This window comes from Schistocerca gregaria, chromosome 9 (assembly GCF_023897955.1).
Source record: "Schistocerca gregaria isolate iqSchGreg1 chromosome 9, iqSchGreg1.2, whole genome shotgun sequence".
Taxonomy (NCBI): Eukaryota; Metazoa; Arthropoda; class Insecta; order Orthoptera; family Acrididae; genus Schistocerca; species Schistocerca gregaria.
Window position 1 is genome coordinate 109,502,908 of NC_064928.1, and position 23,945 is coordinate 109,526,852.

General features: G+C 44.6%; 1 protein-coding gene across 2 annotated transcripts in view; it reads left to right on the forward strand.

Moving 5' to 3' along the window:
* The window catches only part of LOC126291601 (arylalkylamine N-acetyltransferase 1-like), a 159,317-nt gene extending 136,344 nt beyond the window's left edge, over positions 1-22,973 (forward strand). For both annotated transcript variants that reach the window (XM_049985137.1, XM_049985136.1), the window contains exons 3-4: positions 5,833-6,127; positions 20,112-22,973. In XM_049985137.1, the coding sequence (XP_049841094.1) occupies positions 5,833-6,127; positions 20,112-20,310 (494 nt within the window). In that variant the 3' untranslated portion in view covers positions 20,311-22,973. The remainder of the gene's footprint in view (positions 1-5,832; positions 6,128-20,111) is intronic.
* The last annotated feature ends 972 nt before the right edge of the window (positions 22,974-23,945 follow it).

A 23,945-nucleotide genomic window follows, 5' to 3' on the forward strand; every position in this document is an offset into this window, starting at 1 on the left:
TAAATGTGTCTCAATAATAACAGAATGACGTTGCCACGTGAGAAAAAGAAAACAAGTTCTTTCAGAGGCTAACTTGTTTGAAGATTTGACATAGAGGTCTTTAAAAGGAAACATTCAATTTTAATTTTAATTTCTTATTGTCAAATAAACACAGAAATAAAACTTGCATAAAACGAGCAACCCCAAAACCTAAATTTTGTTTACCTTTTAAAAGTAGACTTCGAATACTCTGACTTGTGCTGTTACCATGGAATGCTTATTCTTGAAGGCTATTCGTTTATTAAGGTCCGATCGATCTCGAAATGGAAATCACAGGGAAAATATGTTTTATTTGCAACAGTTAACTACATCTTCTAGCCCCACTTCTCAACATACTCGGGGCTCCGACTTAGACATTTGCTGTAGCTTTGTACCTATTTTCCAATACCCTCGTCACAGAAGGTCTCTGAAGTCACAAACCCACGACCAAGAAGGCTGAGAGCAACAACAATTCCTAAAGTGCCACATCCACATCATTTCCTTTGTAGGCAAATATTTAACTGCAAAATAAATACTGGCATCACGGTATCCACATCCAAGGTAAGATAAATAACAAATGTGCTAATTCCAATGACGCAAACCGGCGACTACAGAGGCAGAGGGAAACAGTAATTCTTCAAACGTGGTAGTCGCACTTTCCATAGCCATCTAAAACACAACGAAATGGAGCTCAGTACTCGACTATACTCCCCCTTGCGATCTATCGAGCAACCTGTCGCTAGGATACGAGGAGCACAGAGGTTTCATGAGTGGTAGGAATCGATCCTAACTCATGCACAGCTCAATTCTCCCCCTTAAAGTGCAACATGGGGGGTTTGGGGTGGGAGGGTGGGGGGGTACAACAAATTTAATTAATGTACAGGGTGATTCAGTTGTCCCTGGCGATTCGTTTTATGTAACTGGCTCCACGTCTGTATGAGGAACAATATCCATGCAGGCGACAGGCGCTAGTCGATGTAAGTTTTGTGCGACTGTTAGCAAACGGATTCATACCGTAAAACGTCCAACTGAGGATTGGCCATGATTTACACAGAATTTGCAGACCTTACTACTGCATTCCTTACCCAAGTGTCTCCAATCTTTCTTCGTGTAACTAGCAATGTAATCATGCAGTTTTTAGATACATTTTAAGCTATTTTCGTTTATAGTGCTTAACGTTTTGTAAAGAGTTCAGATACGTTGCCTTATGAAGTGTGTTTTGCCATCGGAAACCACGAAATTAACAGGAGATGTTACAATAGGAAGTGTGGAAGTAAGGACTAGGCAGTATACGTTTCTTTTCTCTTTATTTTGATTTCATTCCCCTACCCCATATGGACAGGAGAGGGCTGTCAGCGGCACAATCCGACACTCTTCAGCCGAGTGACAGGACAGTTAATACAAGAAGAAAACGTTACATACAAGGCGATAAAAAAGGGGAACATAAAACAAAGGGGAGATAATTGAGGTAAAAATACACTGACATGGAGATATTCATGGGAGGACAATTAAAAAAAGTCGACATAAAGTTAAAAAACGCAGTTGTCAGTTTGTAGAACACAAAAAAGACGCTGAAGTCACACGAACAGGTTAAAAGTTGGCCACAATATTAAAAACACTCCACCACAACACACTTCAAACCCACTTGGAGCACACACGATGAAGAACAAAACTGCCAAGTGGGACCAGCCGAGGGGAAGGCCTGAAAGAATGGAAAAGGAGTGGAGGGCAGTGTACAATTTGTTTTCCTTTATTGTATTTCACTTCCCCATTGGGGCGGGCTGGCAGCAGCATATGCGCTGCTCTTCAGCTGAAAGACGTAGAACAAACAATAGAAGACATTCAAAAATAACAAAGGAGAAAACATGGTGAACATAGATACAAAAAAGAGGGAACATCATGGAAAACAATAGACAAAAAAGGGGCGACTCTAAAATGGGGTGCGCTGAAGAGGGCCAGATAGGGAGGGATGTGGGAGAGAAAGAGGCAAGGATGGGGTGCAGAGTATCAGGGGGGGGGGGGGGGGGAAGGAGGAAAAACCGCTCTGGGAGGAGGGGTGGAGAGGAATAGGGGGCCCTGGGGAGGGGGGCCTGGGGCTCTGGGGAGGGAGGGGAACAACGAAGCCAAGTTATAGTTGGAAAGAAGGGTATATGTCATGGCGAAGTTCATCATCTGGGAAGGGGAGGCGCTGGAAAGTGCCCTGATAAAGGAGATGGAGGGTGTGGAGGTGGAGAGAGTGAGGGATACAGCGATAGAGGTGCGGCAATGGATGGGGGGGGGGGGGGGTGGAGAGGAAGGAGGAAACCAGAGGCGTGGGGAAAATCAAGCCTGCGGACAATGTAAAGGATGCAGAGATGTTGTAGGAACATGAAGAGGTGGAGGAAGGGGATGAGTTCATACAGGAGCCGTGTGGGGGAAGGAAGGCGTATACAGAAGGCAAGGTGGAGCACATGGCATTCGAGGATTTGGAGGGCCTTGTAAAAGCGGGTGGGTGCGGAGATCCAGGCAATGCTGGCATAACAGATGATAGGACGGATGAGAGATTTGTAGATGTGGAGGATGGTGCAAGGATGCAATCCCCATGTCCAGCCAGACAGGAGTTTCAGGAGATGGAGGCGGGAATGGGCTTTATGCTGGATGGTCTGGAGGTGAGGGATCCAAGTGAGGTGGCAGTCAAGGGTGAGGCCAAGGCATCTCAGGGTAGGGGTGAGCTGCATGGGACGACCATAAAATGTGAGGTAGAAATCATGGAGACGGAAGGTGCGGTTGGTGTGGCCTATGATGATTGCCTGGGTTTTGGAGGGGTTGAGATGGAGGAACCACTGGTTACACCAAGTGCTGAACTGGTTGAGGTGGGTTAGGAGGGTGTGTTGGGAGAGTTGAAGGATAGGATAGAGAGCCAGGAAGGCAGTGTCTTCAGCATACTAGAGAAGGTGGACAGGTGGGGGTGGCTTTAACATACCAGCCATATACAAGAGATAAAGGGAGAGCCCTGGGGGACGCCAGCAGTTGGATAAAAGATACGGTAGTCGGTGTTGTGGAGGGTGAAACAGGAAGGATGGCGAGAGAGGAAGGAAGCGACCAGACGGACAAAATCGATAGGCAGGGCATGGGTGTGGAGTTTAAAGAGGAGACTGGGATGCCATACACGGTCATAGGCATTTTAGAGGTCGAGGGAAACAAAAATGGCGGAGCGACGGGAGTTGAGCTGGAGGGAGAGAAGGTGAACGACGTTAAGGAGTTGGTCTTCAGCGGAGAAGGAAGGTCGGAAGCAGCACTGGGTAAGGGGGAGCAGTATACAACCTCTGAACAAGATTAAGTACTATAGACGGAATAAACTTACGGAGACATCCAAAACCTGTATGACCACACCACTAATTAGTCAGAGAAACACTGGACACACTGTCATGAGCAATGCAGAAGTAAGGTATGAGAGGCGTGCAGTAAATAACGCAAACCATTTCTTGGCCAGTTTAGGGGGAAGAATATGTAGAATTTGTCGTGATATATCACCGAATATTCCTGCTTCAGCCCTCACAAAGTTCCGACATGTGCTGGTGATATACCTAACCTTTAATATGGCACGTGTAACAGGAGTGCGTTCAAAGCAAAGAGCTCTCTTTTAGCCTCCTTTGAAGGAAAACCAGAGCACCGCAGATATTCACAGGTACTTGCAAAATGTCCACAGAAACGTGTCAGAGAACAAACCAATGATGAATCGTTGGGCGAGGTTTCTGGCATCAATCCAACAATGTCATGCAAACCTATCCTGTCATTCGAAGTGATCGACGGACCAAGGTCGTACACCTCGCTGCTCAACTGGACGCCTCTGTTTGGTAGTCTTGGTACGTTCCTCCACTAGTGAAGGTGTTCAAAGGTGTGAGCTCGCTGGCTTCCTCACCGCCGAACAGAAGAGCATAAATAGCAACGAAGGGTATTTTTGCCTCAGAAACGGGCAGTTCGGGACAATAACTGCTGTAATTTTGCAAACCTGTTGTCGACCCCTGTTCACTAGTCTCTCTCTCTCTCTCTCTCTCTATATATATATATATATATATATATATATATATATATATATATATATATATATATATATATATCCAATCTGTGCGTCGCGCCCTCGCATTCAAGCGGCCTGCCAGGGGCGGTGTTGCCCAACGAGTGCTTTGTCTCGTTAGCTGAAACTTGAATTTACGCGCGCGACGATCTGATTGGTTAACTTCAATGCTAAATAACTCGGAAACGGAGCAACGTGTCGAATTTCTTACTTAACATTTATGTCTCAGTACAATCTGCCCTGTAACATCGCTACAAGCATTTCACACATTTTCTGACCACCCTGAATACACTACTGGCCATTAAATTTGGTGCACCACGAAGATGACGTGCTACAGACGCGAAATTTAAACGACAGGAAGAAGATGCTGTGATACGCAAATTATTAGCTTTTCAGAGCATTCACACAAGGTTGAAGCCGGTGGCGACACCTACAGCGTGCTGACATGAGGACAGTGTCCAACCGATTTCTCATACACAAACAGCAGTTGACCGGCGTTGCCTGGTGAAACGTTGTTGTGATGCCTCGTGTTAGGAGCAGAAATGCGTACCATCACGTTTCCGACTTTGATGAAGGTCGGATTTTAGCCTATCGCGATTGCGGTTAATCATATCACGACATTGCTGCTCGCGTTAATCGAGATCCAATGACTGTTAGCAGAATATGGAATCGGTGGTTTCAGGAGGGTAATACGGAATGCCGTGCTGGATCCAAACGGCCCCGTATCACTAGCAATCGAGATGACAGGCATATTATCCGTATGGCTGTGACGGATCGTGCAGCCACGTCTCGATCCCTGAGTCAACAGATGGGGACGTTTGCATCTCAACAACCACCTGCACGAACAGTTCGACGACGTTTGCAGCAGCATTGACTATCAGCTCGGAGACCATAGCTGCGGTACCCTTGCCGCTGCATCAGAGACAGGAGCGCCTGCGATGGTGTACTCAACGACGAACCTGGGTGCACGAATGGCACAATGTCATTTTTTCGGATGAATCCAGGTTCTGTTTACAGCATCATGATGGTTGCATCCGTTTTTGGCGACATCGCTGTGAACGCACATTGGAAGCGTGTATTCGCCATCGCCATACTGGCGTATCACCCGGCGTAATGGTATGGGGTGCCATTGGTTGCACGTCTCTGTCACCTCTTGTTCGCATTGACGGCACTTTTAACAGTGGACGCTACGTTTCAGATGTGTTACGACCCCCGGCTCTACCCTTCATTCGGTCACTGCGAAACGCTTCATTTCAGCAGTATAATGTACGACCGTATGTTGGAGGTCCTGTACGGGCCTTTCTGGACACAGAAAACGTTTGACTGCTGCCCTGGCCAGCACATTCTCCAGATCTCTCACCAATGGTGACTGAGCAACTGGCTCGTCGCAATACGCCACTTACTACTCTTGATGAACTGTGGTATCGTGTTGAAGCTGCGTGGGCAGCTGTACCTGTACACGCTATCGACGCTCTGTTTGACTCAATGCCCATGCGTATCAAGGCCCTTATTACGGCCAGAGGTGGTTGTTCTGGGTACTGACTTCTCAGGATCTATGCATCGAAATTGCGTGAAAATGTAATCACATGTCACTCTAGTATATATTTGTCCAATGAACACCATTTTATGACCTGCATTTTTTCTTGGTGTAGCAATTTTAATGGGCAGTATTGTACTAATTGGTACTGATATGTTGTGTCGTGTGTGAGGTGACGACACTGCCATTGGTGTTGTGAGGTGACGTCCTGCATGTGCAGACCTGTCGCTGATGGCGGTGGACGCGGCGACGGGCGAGATGCTGGCGGTCTGCATCAACGGCATCCACGAGCCAGGCGGCGAGGGGGACGGGGAGGCAGCGGTGGCGCAGTGCCCCAACCCGCGCTTCCGGCGCATCCTGCAGCTGCTCGCCTTCGTGGACGGCCGCGCTTCGGAGGAGCTCGCGAGGCTCTTCCCAGACCCGGCGGACCGCCGCCAGCTCGAGGTTCGGGTCGTCAGCGTAGACACCGCTGCCCGCGGCCGGGGACTCGCCACGGCACTCATCAGCCGCTCCAGGTGGGCACTCCAGACCCTCCCTACCTGCCTCTACACTCTAGCAGAGCCGTCACCCGAGGGGAGACGTTTACACCAACAGTATCGCAGAACTGACTCACTGATAGGGGAACACGCCAGTATAAAAGGGGGTGGGAACCAGTCTGTCGCCAGTGGAGAAGCAGTTGACAGTATACCAATAAATCAAAAGAGGTCAGTTGCGGCGGCGCGGTTCTTTCCGTCCCTTTACGACGAACCAGCACCTACGTGTGAACATTGTCTCAGCAGGTCAGCCGGCCGCCGTGGCCGTGCGGTTCTACATCTAGATTTATACTCCGCAAGCCAACCAACGGTGCGTCGCGGAGGGCACTTTACGTGCCACTGTCATTACCTCCCTTTCCTGTTCCAGTCGCGTATGGTTCGCGGGAAGAGCGACTGTCTGAAAGCCTCCGTGCGAGCTCGAATCTCTCTAATTTTGCATTCGTGATCTCCTCGGGAGGTATAAGTAGGGGGAAGCAATATATTCGATACCTCATCCAGAAACGCACCCTCTCGAAACCTGGACAGCAAGCTACACAGCGATGCAGAGCGCCTCTCTTGCAGAGTTTGCTAAACATCTCCGTAACGCTATCACGGTTACCAAATAACCCTGTAACGAATCGCGCCGCTCTTCTTTGGATCTTCTCTATCTCCTCCGTCAACCCGACCTGGTACGGATCCCACACTCATGAGCAATACTCAAGTACAGGTCGAACGAGTGTTTTGTAAGCCACCTCCTTTGTTGATGGACCACATTTTCTAAGGACTCTCACAATGAATCACAACCTGGCACCCGCCTTAGCAACAATTAATTTTATATGATCATTCCACTTCAAATCGTTCTGCACGCATACTCCCAGATATTTTACAGAAGTAACTGCTACCAGTGTTTGTTCCGCTATCATATAATCATACAATAAAGGATCCTTCTTTCTATGTATTCGCAATACATTACATTTGTCTATGTTAAGGGTCAGTTGCCACTCCCTGCACCAAGTGCCTATCCGCTGCAGATCTTCCTGCATTTCGCTACAATTTTCTAATGCTGGCACTTCTGTGTATACTACAGCATCATCCGTGAAAAGCCGCATGCAACTTCCGACACTATCTACTAGGTCATTTATATATGTTGTGAAAAGCAATGGTCCCAAAACACTCCCCTGTGGCACGCCAGAGGTTACTTTAACGTCTGTAGACGTCTCTCCATTGAAAACAACGTGCTGTGTTCTGTTTTTGCTAAAAACTCTTCAATCCAGCCACACAGCTGGTCTGATATTCCATAGGCTCTTACTTTGTTTATCAGGCGACAGTGTGGAACTGTATCGAACGCCTTCCGGAGGTCAAGGAAAATAGCATCTACCTAGGAGCCTGTATCTAATATTTTCTGGGTCTCATGAACAAATAAAGCGAGATGGGTGTCACATGATCACTGTTTCCGGAATCCATGTTGATTCCTACAGAGTAGATTCCAGATTTCCAAAAACGACATGATACTCGAGCAAGAAACATGTTCTAAAATTCTACAACAGATCCACGTCACAGATAAATGTCTATAGTTTTGTGCATCTGCTCGACGACCCTTCTTGAAGACTGGGACTACCTGTTCTCTTCTCCAATCATTTGGAACCTTCCGTTCCTCTAGAGACTTGCGGTACACAGCTGTTAGAAGGGGGGCAAGTTCTTTCGCGTATGCTGTGTAGAATCGAATTGGTATCCCGTCAGGTCCAGAGGACTTTCCTCTGTTCTAGGCACTTCAGTCCAGAACCGCGTGACTGCTACGGTCGCAGGTTCAAACCCTGCCTCAGGCATGCGTGTGTGTGATGTCCTTAGGTTACTTAGGTTTAAGTAGTTCTAAGTTCTAGGGGACTGATCACCTCAGCAGTTAAGTCGCATAGTTCAAATGGCTCTGAGCACTATGGGACTTAAGAGCAGAGGTTATCAGTCCCCTAGAACATAGAACTAGAGATGAGCAAAACTGTTCTTTTCAGAGATCGGATCAGAACTGTTCACTCCCTGAAATGAACTAGCTCTTTTTCATGACTCAGCACTCATTCACAATAGAAAATAAATAGAAGGCACATGGCCCTTTAAACTTGGTTTATTCCAGTACTATATCTGTATTTTGATTTTATTTGATCCTATTTTGAAGTAACACAGATAATGAGTAAGAATTTTGTATTATTTATTAAAATTTCCACGATATGACAAAGTTTTTAATTATTGATTTACACTCCTGGAAATGGAAAAAAGAACACATTGACACCGGTGTGTCAGACCCACCATACTTGCTCCGGACACTGCGAGAGGGCTGTACAAGCAATGATCACACGCAAGGCACACCGGACACACCAGGAACCGCGGTGTTGGCCGTCGAATGGCGCTAGCTGCGCAGCATTTGTGCACCGCCGCCCTCAGTGTCAGCCAGTTTGCCGTGGCATACGGAGCTCCAACGCAGTCTTTAACACTGATAGCAAGCATACCGCGACAGCGTGGACGTGAACCGTATGTGCAGTTGACAGACTTTGAGCAAGGGCGTATAGTGGGCATGCGGGAGGCCGGGTGGACGTACCGCCGAATTGCTCAACACGTGGGGCGTGAGGTCTCCACAGTACATCGACGTTGTCGCCAGTGGTCGGCGGAAGGTGTACGTGCCCATCGACCTAGAACCGGACTGCAGCGACGCACGGATGCACGCCAAGACCGTACGATCCTACGCAGTGCCGTAGGGGACCGCACCGCCACTTCCCAGCAAATTAGGGACACTGTTGCTCCTGGGGTATCGGCGAGGACCATTCGCAACCGTCTCCATGAAGCTGGGCTACAGTCCCACACACCGTTAGGCCGTCTTCTGCTCACGTCCCAACATCGTGCAGCCCGCCTCCAGTGGTGTCGCGACAGGCGTCAATGGAGGGACTAATGGAGACGTGTCGTCTTCAGCGATGAGAGTCGCTTCTGCCTTGGTGCCAATGATGGTCGTATGCGTGTTTTGCGCCGTGCAGGTGAGCGCCACAATCAGGACTGCATACGACCGAGGCACACAGGGCCAACACCCGGCATCATGGTGTGGGGAGCGATCTCCTACACTGGCCGTACACCTCTGGTGTTCGTCTTGGGGACACTGAATAGTGCACGGTACATCCAAACCGTCATCGAACCCATCGTTCGACCATTCCTAGACCGGCAAGGGAACTTGCTGTTCCAACAGGACAGTGCACGTCCGCATGTATCCCGTGCCACCCAACGTGCTCTAGAAGGTGTAAGTCAACTACCCTGGCCAGCAAGATCTCCGGATCTGTCCCCCATTGAGCATGTTTGGGACTGGATGAAGCGTCGTCTCACGCGGTCTGCACGTCCAGCACGAACGCTGGTCCAACTGAGGCGCCAGGTGGAAATGGCATGGCAAGCCGTTCCACAGGACTACATCCAGCATCTCTACGATCGTCTCCATGGGAGAATAGCAGCCTGCATTGCTGCGAAAGGTGGATATACACTATACTAGTGCCGACATTGTGCATGCTCTGTTGCCTGTGTCTATGTGCCTGTGGTTCTGTGAGTGTGATCATGTGATGTATCTGACCCCAGGAATGTGTCAATAAAGTTTCCCCTTCCTCGGACAATGAATTCACGGTGTTCTTATTTCAATTTCCAGGAGTGTATTATGCACTATCGTGGTTTTTTGGGTGATCGGAAAATGTCGTAACTTGAGCTTTACATTAACAATATATTTCGCTATAATGTAGTAAAATTTCATTAACCTTGTACAAATTCATCGCAAGCCATATATTTTTAAATTGAACGTTTCCTTTGAAGGTGCCTTTAATTGCAAAATCCGTACTACAATAAGAAAAAAATATATAAATTTTACTGTAAGACCAAAGTGCTGCATATAGCCTTACGCAGAATAAAACAAGGAAAATATTGGTGTATCACATTTTGTGATACGTTTATCAGTTAGCTCGTAATTAAAGCATAAATTCGAGTGTCCATAATAAAACATCCTATAGTAAGAGGAGTCGTCAGGAACATAATCTGATCAGTTTAAATAAATAAAAATAAAATAAAAACAAATGATGTATACATAACATAATTATGTAATATACATACTGGTATTACTACGAAGAACAATATCCAGTAGAGACGAACTCCAATGCAGAGGCGCTGAGTCAAGCAGGTCGAGCCGCGAGCTGTATGACTGCACGAGTTAAGACCGCAGAGACCAGAGTGACGCCTGAGTTGCTTTGCTCAACGCTCTGGCTAGAGTCGAGAACGGTGGGGTGAGCGTTGAGCGATCGAGTTCCGAGGGTGGGGGGAGCGGTGAACGGGCACCAGGCACCCGCTCCGAGACAAATCGTCCGTTCTCTTGCAAGCAGGTTGTTGCAAGTAGTTCTTATGTTCTCCGCTAGGATGCTCTCTGTCCTGTTGCTCCGCATCAACTGCCCAGCGGGCAGGACGTACGACTGAAACGATCGCTGATGGAGTGCGATGCTAAGTTAAGGTGCGCCAGACACTGAAAGCGGCAGAGGAAGCACAGAGACGGCATATGTGAAACACAAAATCCAATGGGGCACTGCACAATGCAGGCAGCCATGGTAGAAGCATGGCAGAGGCCGGCACTGGCTGTGTTGTGTGGCGTGCAGTGTGCTCTGACCAGCAGAGGCCCCGCTGATATGCTCCGTGTCTCTCTCTCTGCTGTGGGAAACGCTTGGAGCTACCGTTCTTTTTTTCTGAATCACTGATTGTTCACTCCTTTGAAAGATTCAACTCTATGAATCAGTTCAGAAGCGGATCCCCCATCTCTACTCAGAACTACTTAAACCTAACTAACCTAAGGACATCACACACATCCATGCCAGAAGCAGGATTCGAACCTGTGACCATAGCAGCAGCGCGGTTCCGAAATGAAGGGCCTAGAACCGCTCGGCCACAGCGGCCGGCTGAGAGCCATTTGAATCATTTATTCTTCCCACTGCCCTTCCTTGGAGTTACTGACTAAAACAACTTTTTCAATATATGTCATATTTATTTGATAAATTTACATCTCTTGTTACAAAAATTGTTCACAATTACTTGCCATGAAATTTTCTGAAACATGGGTCTATGTAAAGTGGTATTTGACAGTATGTACAAACACAGAGAGTGCTCTTTTTCGCAGTTTTGGTACTACAATGACGGCACGTCCTGTAGGTTTCTCCTAAAATGGGTTGATGCTCCCCTACAGCCACATGACGAAATCCTTTTTTGCCAGAAAGACAGGATTTTGTCCGCTCCTTTTTTGGGATGAGAAGCCAGCAATAAATTTTCTGGCTAGATGGATCCTGTATGTGAGCTGATCATGCTGTCCACTTTCTCTTTTACTTATTTTCCACAGGATAAAACTGTTCACTGCAACAACGTCCACCAGGAAATAAAATATTCTGTGCCACCATTTTACAGAACGTCTGCCAATAGCATACCTTTCTCGTAATTGATCAAACTTATCGACACCACCCATAATTTTGTTGTATTCTGCCACAACTTCAGGACAAGAAATCTCTTTACTAGTACCATCCTTGTATTTCCTGCTCACTGAGGCTGTTTCTCATGGGTCATGAATTGAGGCCAGGAAAGTGACTGGTCAGTTATCCATCCGTTTTACTGCAGAAATGGCTCCTTTTGTTTCAAACTGGAATTCTCACCGTTCCTTCCGTTTCCTTCATAAATTTGGGTAAATCAAAAGTATTTACCTTATACTATAGCTTTGAGGAAAAAAACACAAAATTCACGCAAAAATAGCACTGAAAGGCTCCTCTACAGAGCAACACTCAGCTATACAATGCCTCTACGCGAAGATACAGCAAAAACGGCGGTAACTTCCGATTGGAAGTAGTACCCTATACTGTTCACTAGGTGGTAGCACCGTACAGAGGTGGGAAATGTGAATCCCACGGGACTAGGAGCGAGTTCATTGTAGTGGGAAGCATGTTTCCCACGGCTCACGAAAGGGTTAATTAATATATCACTACCAAGCCTGTGCTAGTTTTAACACAATCACTCACAATCCCTTTCATTCACGTTAGCAAGTTTATGGTCTTGCATGTCCAGAAAACTATTAGCTACAAAAATACTGATTGTTATTGATTGATAATACTCGCCAAATATTAAGTCTGTCCACAAAATTCACTTAAAAATTCCGAAATTTCTACACACACATCGTAATAATTATGCCGTCACTTTCCAACACTTTTGATGTATGAAATACTGCTAGATCCGGCAACTTATCGTTTCCATCGTAACTACTACTACACACGTCCGAATTGTTTCATGGCTAGGCTCCCACTCTTGTCTAGAATACTCTCAGTCTCCTCTACCAGCAGAGAAAGGCGCGCGAAGAATATTGCTTTACCATTGGTCAGTTTACTCAACAGCCAATAGCAAAACAACACTCTCCCGCGTCAATCCACGCATTTCACCGATAACCAATCGCAAAATAATAAACCTAACGACTTCACTTTTTACCGACGTAATTATGTAATATGCTGAAGTTTTGCTTATGCATAAAGTTACTTACTATTGTTATTTATACCTGAATTAACTTTCCCTTTACCATAAACTTACTTTACAAATGTATTCTACAAAAATCCCCTTTGTCCATATCCCTACTTCTTCGAAATGTTCCCAACTAAATCCCACTACATAACTCGTTAAACAATTATCTTCATATTAACCTTAAACCACACTCACGCATCGTTCATACTGCTAAAACACATGTATAACATTTACATACACAAAAAGACATAATAACACTTTATGAAAATACAAGAACAGTTTATGCAAAACATTCCATTACTTTAGTGCACTCTAGTGGGCACCATCGGAACTAAAATCACAGTCCCCCTGTCCAGTATTGTCCTCTATCGGCTAATACATCAACTACGTGTCCGTCCAGTCTCGCGTCACCATCTGTCACTATCCAGCTCTGAGACACATCTCCCACTTAACTGCCTGATTGTTATACGGCGCTACGCCTCACAGTGACTGCGAATGTGGACTAGTCACTGGATGCTACATGACTGGGAATTGCATCAGTGTACTAAACCTGCCCATTTCCTCTGTTGTTGAGGTGAAGTGATTGTAAAGTGTAAACCCAAAAGATTGACCACAGGTTTAGTGCGGACGTCAATGCGAGATGCTTTTAGTACGAGGCGTGTTTTTTAAGTAAGTACCGGTTTGAAATTTTAAAAAAAGACGTGCTAAGATGTCTCAATAATTTTATTTTTACATGAAGGCCTGTACCTTAATCTACGTACTGACGCCATTACAGTCTGATTCTTCTTTGTTTACGTCGTGTACTGAGTGTTTCAGATGCCTCCGATAATTGTGAGTATGGCCGACTGTGAAATACGGGCTGTTATAAGATTTCTTAGTTCTAAAAGCCTAAAACCGATCGATATTCATCGTGAGATCTGTGCAGTTTACGGAGAAAACATTATCAGCGATGGAATGGTAAGAAACTGGGTGAGAGCATTTAAAGATCGCCGCACAAATGTGCATGATGAACAACGGAGGGGGCGTCCTTCGGTCTTTAATGAAAGTTTGGTGCAGGAACTGGACAATAAGGTGAGACAAAACCGACGCTTTACGATTTACTCCTTGCAGGATGACTTTCTTAATGTTTCTCGTAGTGTTCTGTATGGCATTGTGACCGAGCACTTGAATTACCGAAAATTACCGAAAATGTAGACTGATGTGCACAAAACCAAACATTTAGACACTGCATTGACTTTCCTTCAGCGGCACCACAACGACGGTGATGATTTCTTAAGCCAAATTGTTATGGGCGATGGAACGTGCGTGGCCTACGTCACACCAGAATCAAAGCAACAGTCCATGGACGTTGAGCAAGGGCATCGTTTTGCTGCTAGACAATGCCCGTCCACATGTGGCGAATCAAACCAAAAGGTCTCATCACGTCTTTTCGATGGCAAACTCTAGATCATCCTCCGTACAGCCCCGATCTTGCGCCCAGTGACTACCACCTGTTCCTGCACTTGAAGAAACACCTTGGCTGTCAGCGTCTTCACGACGATGACGAAGTCAAAACAGTGGTGATGCAGTGGTTAACAAGTCAGGCGGCAGACTTCTATGAGGAGGATATTCAAAAAACTAGTACAAGGTTATGACAAGTGCCTCAATATTGACGGAAATTATGTGGAAAAGTAGATTAAGGTACAGGCTTTCATGTAAAAATAAAATTATTGAGATATGTTATCACGTCTTTTTTAATTTCAAAACGGTACGTACTTAAAAAACACGCCTCGTAGTTTTCACAATGAAACATTGTCTCAAAATATAGTAGAAAACCCAAAGAGATTCTGGTCGTATGTAAAGTACACCAGTGGCAAAAACAGTCAATACCGTCACTTCGCGATAGCGATGGAAACGTTACCGATGATGGTGCCACTAAAGCGGAGTTACTAAATATAGTTTTCCGTAATTCCTTCACGAACGAAGACGAAGTAAATATTCCAGAATTCTAAAGCAGAACAGCTGTTAGCATGAGTGACAAAAATTAGATATCTCAGGTGTCGCGAAACAACTCATATCACTTAAGAAAGGCAAGTCTTCCGGTCCAGATGATATACCAATCATTTTCCTTTCAGAGTATGCAGACACAATAGCGAATTTCTTAGCTATCATATACAACCACTCACTTGACGAAAGATCTGTTCCTAAAGACTGGAAAGTAGCACAGGTCACACCAATATTCAAGAAAGGAAATAGGAGTAACCCACTGAATTACAGACCCATATTTCTGACCTGAATTTGCAGTACGATTTTGGAGCATATACTGCACTCGAACATTATGAATCACCTTGAAGAAAATGTCTTATTAAAACATAACCAATACGGATTCAGAAAATATCGTTCTTGTGCAATGGGTAATGGGTTCTGTCGACAAGGGACCTCAGATCGATACCATATTCCTAGATTTCCAGAAGGCCTTTGATACCGTTCCTCACAAACGACTATTAATCAAATTGCGTGTATCGTCTGTGTGACTGGATTCGTGATTTTCTCTCAGAGAGGTCACAGTTCGTAGTGATAGACGGTAAATCATCGAGTAGAACAGATGTGATATCTGGCGTTCTGAAAGGTAATGTCATACACCCTCCGCTGTTCCTGATTTACATAAATGATCTAGGTGATAATCTGAGCAGCCCCCTCAGATTGTTTGCAGGTGACGCTGTAATTTACCGTCTAGTAAAATCATCAGACGATCAATTCCAATTACAAAATGATCTAGAGAGAATTTCTGTATGGGGGCGAAAAGTAGCAATTGGCACTAAACAAAGAAAGTGCGAGGTCATCCACATGCTTACTAAAATAAATCCCATAAGTTTTGGGTATACGATAAATCCCACAAATCTAAGGGCTGTCAATTCGACTAAACACGCAGGAATTACAATTGCGAGTAACTTAAATTGGAAAGACCACATAGATAATATTGTGGGGAAGGCGAAACAAAGACTGCGCTTTGTTGGCAGAACACTTAGAAGATACCACAAACCCACTAAAGAGACAGCCTACATTACACTTTTCCGTCCTCTGCTGGAATATTGCTGCGCGGTGTGGGATCCTTACCAGGTAGAATTGACGGAGGACATCGAAAAAGTGCAAAGAACGGCAGCTAGTTTTGTGTTATCGCGCAATATGGGTGAGAGTGTCACTGATATGATACGTTAATTGGGGTGGCAGTCACTTAAACAAAGACGATTTTCTTTGCGGCGAGATCTATTTACGAAATTTCAATCACCAGCTTTCTCTGCCGAATGCGAAAATACTTTTGACACCCACTAACGTAGCGTAAATGATCATCATCATAAAATAAGAGAAATCAGATCTCGAACGGAAAGATTTAGGTGTTCATTTTTCCCACGCGCCGTTCGAGAGTGGAATGGTGGAGAAGTTTCGGTTCGATAAACCTTCTGCCAGGCACTTAAGTGTGAATTGCAGAGTAACCGTGCAGATGTATGTTAACCAAGACCAGGCAGATTCCATGTACTGACGGATTGCGGAGAGCTGTAGTAAAAGTCACATTAATGTTATACGAGCAGTCCATCTAGCACAGTGACTGCTTGTGCAGAGTTAAAAAGATTCAAGAGTGGGATTAAAATTTTAGGTAAAGGATATCAGTTTTAAGATTCGCTGATGACATTGCTATCCTCAGTGAAAATGAAGAAGAATTACAGAATCTGTTGAATGAAATGAACAGTCTAATCAGTACATGGCATGGACTGAGAGTAAATGGCGGAAAGCCGAATATAATAAGAAGGAGAAATGAGAACAGCGAGAAACTTAACATCAGAATTTACGGTCACGAAGTAGACAAAGCAGCAAAACAATCCACAACTGACAGAAGAAGAAAAACATAAACGGTAGACTAGAACTACCGAAAAGGCCATTCCTGCCCAACAGAAGTTTGCTAGTATCAAACATAGGTCTTAATTCGAGGAACAAATTTCTGAGAATGGAGCACAGCATTGTATGGTAGTGAAACATGGACTGTGGGAAAACCAGAACAGAATAGAATAGAAGCCTTTGAGATGTGGTGCTACAGCAGAATGTTGAAAATTACGTGGATTCACAAGGTAAGAAATGAGGAGGTTCTCTGTAGAATTGGCGAGGAAAGGAATGTGTGGAAAACACTAACAAGAAGAAGGGACAGGATGGTAGGACATCTGTTGAAACATCAGGTATGAACTTCCATGGTACTAGAGTGATCTATAGAAGGTAGAAACTGTAGGGGACGACGGAGATGGGAATATCCACCAAAAATTTGACGACAAAGTTTCCAAGTGCTACTCTGAGATGAGAAGATTGGCATAGGAGAGGAATTCCTGGCGGGCAACATCAAACCAGTTAGAAGAATGAATTAGAACGTCAAATTCGCTACGGACCCTATCGTAACCATCACTGTTTTCTGTCGTTTCGGCCTTGAAGAATAATGGGCTGCCATTCCTCCTCAGTGTGACCTTTTGTGCCAACGAAGGGCTGCTGTTTGCTTTTAGACCCCAGTGCTGGTCAGACGACTACCCTGCAAAGTCTCCAAAATTTTTCATGCAATCGTTTCCAGGCAACTAACAGACACCCCATGTGCTGTTTATCGATTTGGTTTACTGACAGTGCATTAAATCTTAAAACAGTGGAGTTAATTGGCAACTTGGATAAATGCAAGCCGAGTCAGCATCAATTCTGAACTAACTGAACGTTTCATATCGAATCACTGATATGTATTTCTCAGTTTCTGGGAAGTCCACAGGAACATCACCACGAGAGGCTCCATCGCACGGCACTGCAGTCTATGATGCAACTCTGTGAGCCAATACAAGCACACTGTAAGGAGGCCTCGTATCCCACATGAAAGCAGCATTATACTAATAATCAGTATATATATATATATATATATATATATATATATATATATATATATATATATATATATACACTCCTGGAAATGGAAAAAAGAACACACTGACACCGGTGTGTCAGACCCACCATACTTGCTCCGGACACTGCGAGAGGGCTGTACAAGCAATGATCACACGCACGGCACAGCGGACACACCAGGAACCGCGGTGTTGGCCGTCGAATGGCGCTAGCTGCGCAGCATTTGTGCACCGCCACCGTCAGTGTCAGCCAGTTTGCCGTGGCATACGGAGCTCCATCGCAGTCTTTAACACTGGTAGCATGCCGCGAAAGCGTGGACGTGAACCGCATGTGCAGTTGACGGACTTTGAGCGAGGGCGTATAGTGGGCATGCGGGAGGCCCGGTGGACGTACCGCCGAATTGCTCAACACGTGGGGCGTGAGGTCTCCACAGTACGTCGATGTTGTCGCCAGTGGTCGGCGGAAGGTGCACGTGCCCGTCGACCTGGGACCGGACCGCAGCGACGCACGGATGCACGCCAAGACCGTAGAATCCTACGCAGTGCCGTAGGGGACCGCACCGCCACTTCCCAGCAAATTAGGGACACTGTTGCTCCTGGGGTATCGGCGAGGACCATTCGCAACCTTCTCCATGAAGCTGGGCTACGGTCCCGCACACCGTTAGGCCGTCTTCCGCTCACGCCCCAACATCGTGCAGCCCGCCTCCAGTGGTGTGAATGGAGGGACGAATGGAGACGTGTCGTCTTCAGCGATGAGAGTCGCTTCTGCCTTGGTGCCAATGATGGTCGTATGCGTGTTTGGCGCCGTGCAGGTAAGCGCCACAATCAGGACTGCATACGACCGAGGCACACAGGGCCAACATCCGGCATCATGGTGTGGGGAGCGATCTCCTACACTGGCCGTGCCACCCAACGTGCTCTAGAAGGTGTAAGTCAACTACCCTGGCCAGCAAGATCTCCGGATCTGTCCCCCATTGAGCATGTTTGGGACTGGATGAAGCGTCGTCTCATGCGGTCTGCACGTCCAGCACGAACGCTGGTCCAACTGAGGCGCCAGGTGGAAATGGCATGGCAAGCCGTTCCACAGGACTACATCCAGCATCTCTACGATCGTCTCCATGGAAGAATAGCAGCCTGCATTGCTGGGAAAGGTGGATATACACTGTACTAGTGCCGACATTGTGCATGCGCTGTTGCCTGTGTCTATGTGCCTGTGGTTATGTCAGTGTGATCATGTGATGTATCTGACCCCAGGAATGCGTCAATAAAGTTTCCCCTTCCTGGGACAATGAATTCACGTTCTTATTTCAGAGAGAAAGTGAGAGAGAGAGATAGAGAGAGAGAGAGAGAGAGAGAGAGAGAGAGAGAGGGGGGGGTTGTTAGTATGATAACATGATATATGGTATATGGGGAAACTATCAGTGAGATGTCCTACTGTCTGGTTGGTTGCTCAAGGGGCAAGGGACCAAACAGCGAGGTCATTGGTCCCATCAGATTGGGAAAGGGTGGGGAAGGAAGTTGGCCATGCCCTTTTGAAGGAACCATCCTGGAATTTGCCTGAAACGATTGAGGGAAATCACGGAAAACCCAACTCAAGGTGAACGACGGTTCAAACCTGCGTCCAGCTATCTTGATATAGGTTTTCCATGATTTCCCTAAATCGCTTCAGGCGAATTCCGGGATGGTTCATTCGAAAGGCTATGGCCGACTTCCTTCACCATCCTTCCCCAATCTGATGGGACCAATGACCTTGTTGTTTGGTCCCCTCCACCCAACCAACCAACCAACCAACCAACTGGACACTAAGACAACTCACTGATAGCTTCCCCAGAAGAGTCCAAGCCATCGCAAAGCCAAAGGGGAACACAACCCATATTTTACTAGTAGCTGTCCAGATGCTTTTGATCAGATAGTCTATCATATCATTTATGTTTTACTTGGATGAAAAAAATAATTGTGACTGTCCTGTGAAAAAGATTCTTAATGGGGTTGTTATACCGGAACCAAGGTAGCGCCTGAGGGCCGGCAACCCATATAACACTACAGAGGACGAGATTGTCTATTACCAAGGTGTACCCAAAAGCACCATGGTAAACACTGGCTATTTACTTACAAGAAACAGACATGCCGAGCACTATTTCCTGCAGGGGGAGCTCGTACTCAGGCCTGCAGGAAGTATCACTACGCCAAGACCTGATTTCCTGGAGAAAGCTATTTAGGGGCTAGAACCAGGCCCAAAGTTCACTTCACGCCAGGTACCGACCTCGTGTACTGCGACAGTTAAAGATTACGTCTTCGTCTCACAATTGGACTGTTACTAGTGTGCGAGTGTGTTACCATGAAGCTTTGTGGATAATTAGAAGTGAACTTTTTTTTCTCTATTAGGAGACTTTTTTCGTTATTGTTACCTTTCGTTTATATGTTCAGTCATAGACCTTGTGAACATACATCAATAAAAGTTGTTTTTGTGAGAAACTGCGAATTGTCAGTCTCAACAAGGATCTCTGTTAATGCCTACCATCTCGGGTGTATTTCTTTTACAGTGAGCTGGCCAAGCAACACGGCCTCCCACTGGTACGTATTGACTGCACCAGCCACTACACGGCACGCGCCGCCAGTTGGCTCGGCTTCGAATGCATCTTCTCTGTTCCGTATGCCCAGTACGAGCGAGACGGGGAAGTTGTCTTCACACCCGCCGAACCCCACAAGGAGGTCGCTACCTGCATCAAGAGGGTCATCTAGTGCCGAAGCAACAGCAGCAGCAAAAGTATGTCGGAACAAACTGGTGAAGAGTAAAGACAAAATAGTGCTCAATAGACAAAATAGTGCTCTACACAACTTCAAGTAAAAAATGTGCACAACGAGTGACTGTCCTCTAGGCTCCAGCTTAGCCTGAGCTCATGCAGGAATCCTGTGACGTAATGCCTTGGCAGGCAGCTCGCTATAATGTAGTCCTGACTAGGATGAAGATGCAGGGAACGGTGGGGGCAAAGTAACCATAAAGTGACCATTCCAGGGGAAACTGGATTTTCACTAAACAATGTATCCTGACAGAACCAAGCCTACACATTCTGAATGTACGTATTATAAGATATCCAGCCGAACATTTTAAGTGAAACGGAAAATAATCACACGCGTTTCTCTGAACGCTTCCATAGTGACCACTTTCCCTATCTAACGGGATAATGTGGCCAATGCCATCGCAACAGGATCCCGTTTTTGTTATTTTGATTTCAACAAGTAGTCCAGTCATCTTGATGCCCTAGTACATGGAAAACACCATAAGGCAGCAGCAGCCTGTTTTCAGTCAGCAAATGTAACACAACAGAGATGGTTTTACAAAAGGATAGAACAATGGGTGTCAGTTTTGTTTATGAAAGGATTCAGAAGATAGTCTGATTTGTAGCAAAATGCATGATAAACGTATGCAACTAACTCTTATTGGGGAAACACCTTGGCCACGTATCCTGACGAGTAATGTGGCTACATTTCCCTAGCGGGTGAAGACATTAGTGGTTCACGGCTGCAATCATCGATAAGAAGCAAACAACAATTAACTACGTTTTTAGCACTGTTTAGATAAGTTGTTTATCCAGAATGTAAAATGACTTAATTTACATCAGGGGTCTGAAAATCCGAAGAGATATTATTAAAAATTCTGGAACAAGCTTCCTCTGTCCAATCATTGGTAACATCCATGGTGTATATTAAAACTGGTTTGTCCACTCTTTGGCAGGTAGCAGTACTGATCAGTCCAAAAATATACGATAGACACTTTACCATACCGTCCCCTGCTACTATGAGTCCTGTATGCATTAGCAGAAAATTTTGCAAAACTTCACTAATGCCCGGCTTTGATAAATTTTGTACCAGTTGTCTACTCTCTGTCTTTGTCTCTCTCGCTCATTTTCACTCACTCACACCAACATACACTAACACACGGACATACAGACACACACACACACACACACACACACACACACACACATCTAGGAGGACTCACGTTCACATCGCCATGCAGCCAACTGCATTCAGGGTTTACATGTTTTCCTAATACTTAAGACAAATGCTGAGATGATTCCTTTGAAGAGGACGTGGCATAAACAAACCATGTAACATTTTTTCTTTCATGTATTTCATATTATAAGATGTGGTTGTATCCAACACAACAAGAAAAAACGTAGAGTAGACATGGGCTCTAAGACTCATACCTTCAGAACTGTGAACACTTGTTCATCTTCGCTACTGTGAGACATGTCTTTCCTACTATGAAAGACCTGCAGAATGAAATAAACAAACGAGAACAGTTTCACTGTTACCCTGGAACAGCAGAATTTCTAATAGAAACTACATGTTGGTTAATTATATGAATGATTCTTTTATGGAAATGATGTGGAACGCGCCGTAGAATATGTATACATATTTGCAGGATACCGGTTTTTAAACGGAAATTCGTCCATGTAATAGAAGGATTTGTCTGGGATAAATAAGTATAGGTTAGATTTAAAACTTGTTTTGCTACCTGTTAGACGTTTTATATTATTGGCATCTTTAGTTTGATGCATATTGAAGTCCTTTTGGGGCCACTGTCAGTTTCAATAATGGGTAACAAAGCTAAGTCTTATCTTATGTTGGAGGTATCATTGTTCTTGTCCAATTGTGATGCATTATTTATGAAGAATTTCATTAGCGAATATCTGTATTGTGATGGTGGAATTAAAATGTCTAACCCCTTGACGATCATGAATGTACACCATGTATTGTTATTACTGCTCGCTTATATGCAACCAGTGCTACTTTTACTATTCAAAGGAAACTGCAATCCAGTACTGTAGCTCTGCTAAATATTCCATATTGTAATTCTTGCAAAAGGTAACTCTAACCACTGAAAAAATATGCACAAAATGAGTTATATCGAGTTCAATAAAAATTATGATCAGTGTTAGTACTTACACATTACAATAAAACTGTGATGATTCTAGAAGAAATTAGTTAATACTTGCAATAGCCAAGCGTGTAAAAGGAAAATAATTGTACAACAGAACTCAGAGATGTTAGAAGACTGATAACAATTGAAGAGCACAGGAAAATAACGTTCTTTGTCCACATTATCAAGTGGTTCAGAAGAGTAATTTTAAAGTTTGGAACTGGATATTAATGGACAAAAACAATGAATATAAAAGTTATTCAGAAGGACATGCTATTTACATTAAATTTAGTATTAATTGAGTGCATATATATTTAAATGGTGGTTTTATTGGAATAATGTTTAACGTTATGTTATATACTTTTATATAGAGGAATAGAAGATATTGCAAGTCAAACTATATTTTTGTAAATGTTGTGTGTCAGATTATTTTGTAATGAGAAACAATGTTTGAAACAATAAAGATACTTCTTGGTAAGCATTTTCTTCTTGCTATTTTAGCTTCAAGTGATAAAATGCTAAAAGAATAAAGTATACTGTCAGTTTGTCCTGACATGCAATTCTCAGACTAGTGTAAAAGGTTTGTGAAAAACACTCTAGCTTCTTGTCTGCAACACTCCTCGAAGATCTGGAGGTACTAATACTGATTTGAAGGTACTAATACTTTTCTTTTGATGTTGCCAGAGGACTTGTAAAGACAAATTACTGTTATGATTATTATTATTATTGTTATTGGCAGTAGACAAAATAATTCTAAAATAATACTTTATTATATTTTTATATTTTACCTCTGGAAGCTGGGGATTGACATTCTCCAGGGTGCAGTTCTTGAAGTTGCTGAAAAATTCTCACCACCGATAAAATTCAAGCTCCACTATAAGTTTCTCAGTACTGAATGAGTCAGAGATGTTTTTTGTGATGACAACTTCTTCTTGTGGATGTCCCCTAACTTCGTATCTTATCTGACCATCACGACATGAACATGATTGTGTTTACATCTAGCTTTAATCATGATTTTCACCCACTTCATTAGAACATCTGCTATTGCAGTCCCATATTATTATCAAATTCCATAAAAGTGTATCTTAGGTGAAGTCACTTTCACAGCCTCCAAAAGTTTCAGTTCACTCTCAAGATAAGTACAGTGTATTTCTTGTTCTGCCCTGAACACAAATCGCAAAAAGCTTCTTAGATGTTTCACTTTCTTATGCGGTAATTCTGTCATGAAGCAGTTAACAACGAGACAATTTAATTGGCTCTTTTGTTTAAATATCTTCAGTGTAAATATGGAACACCGAAGCAGCATTTGAACTGCTGAATTTTGAAGGAGTAAAAAGACAACTTCTATTGTAACAAAAATTGTTTGTACTTACTTTATGTTACCACACATTTTTTGTCAGTCTATGCAGATTGCTACTGTTTATTAGACTTATGGCATCTGAAACGAGCA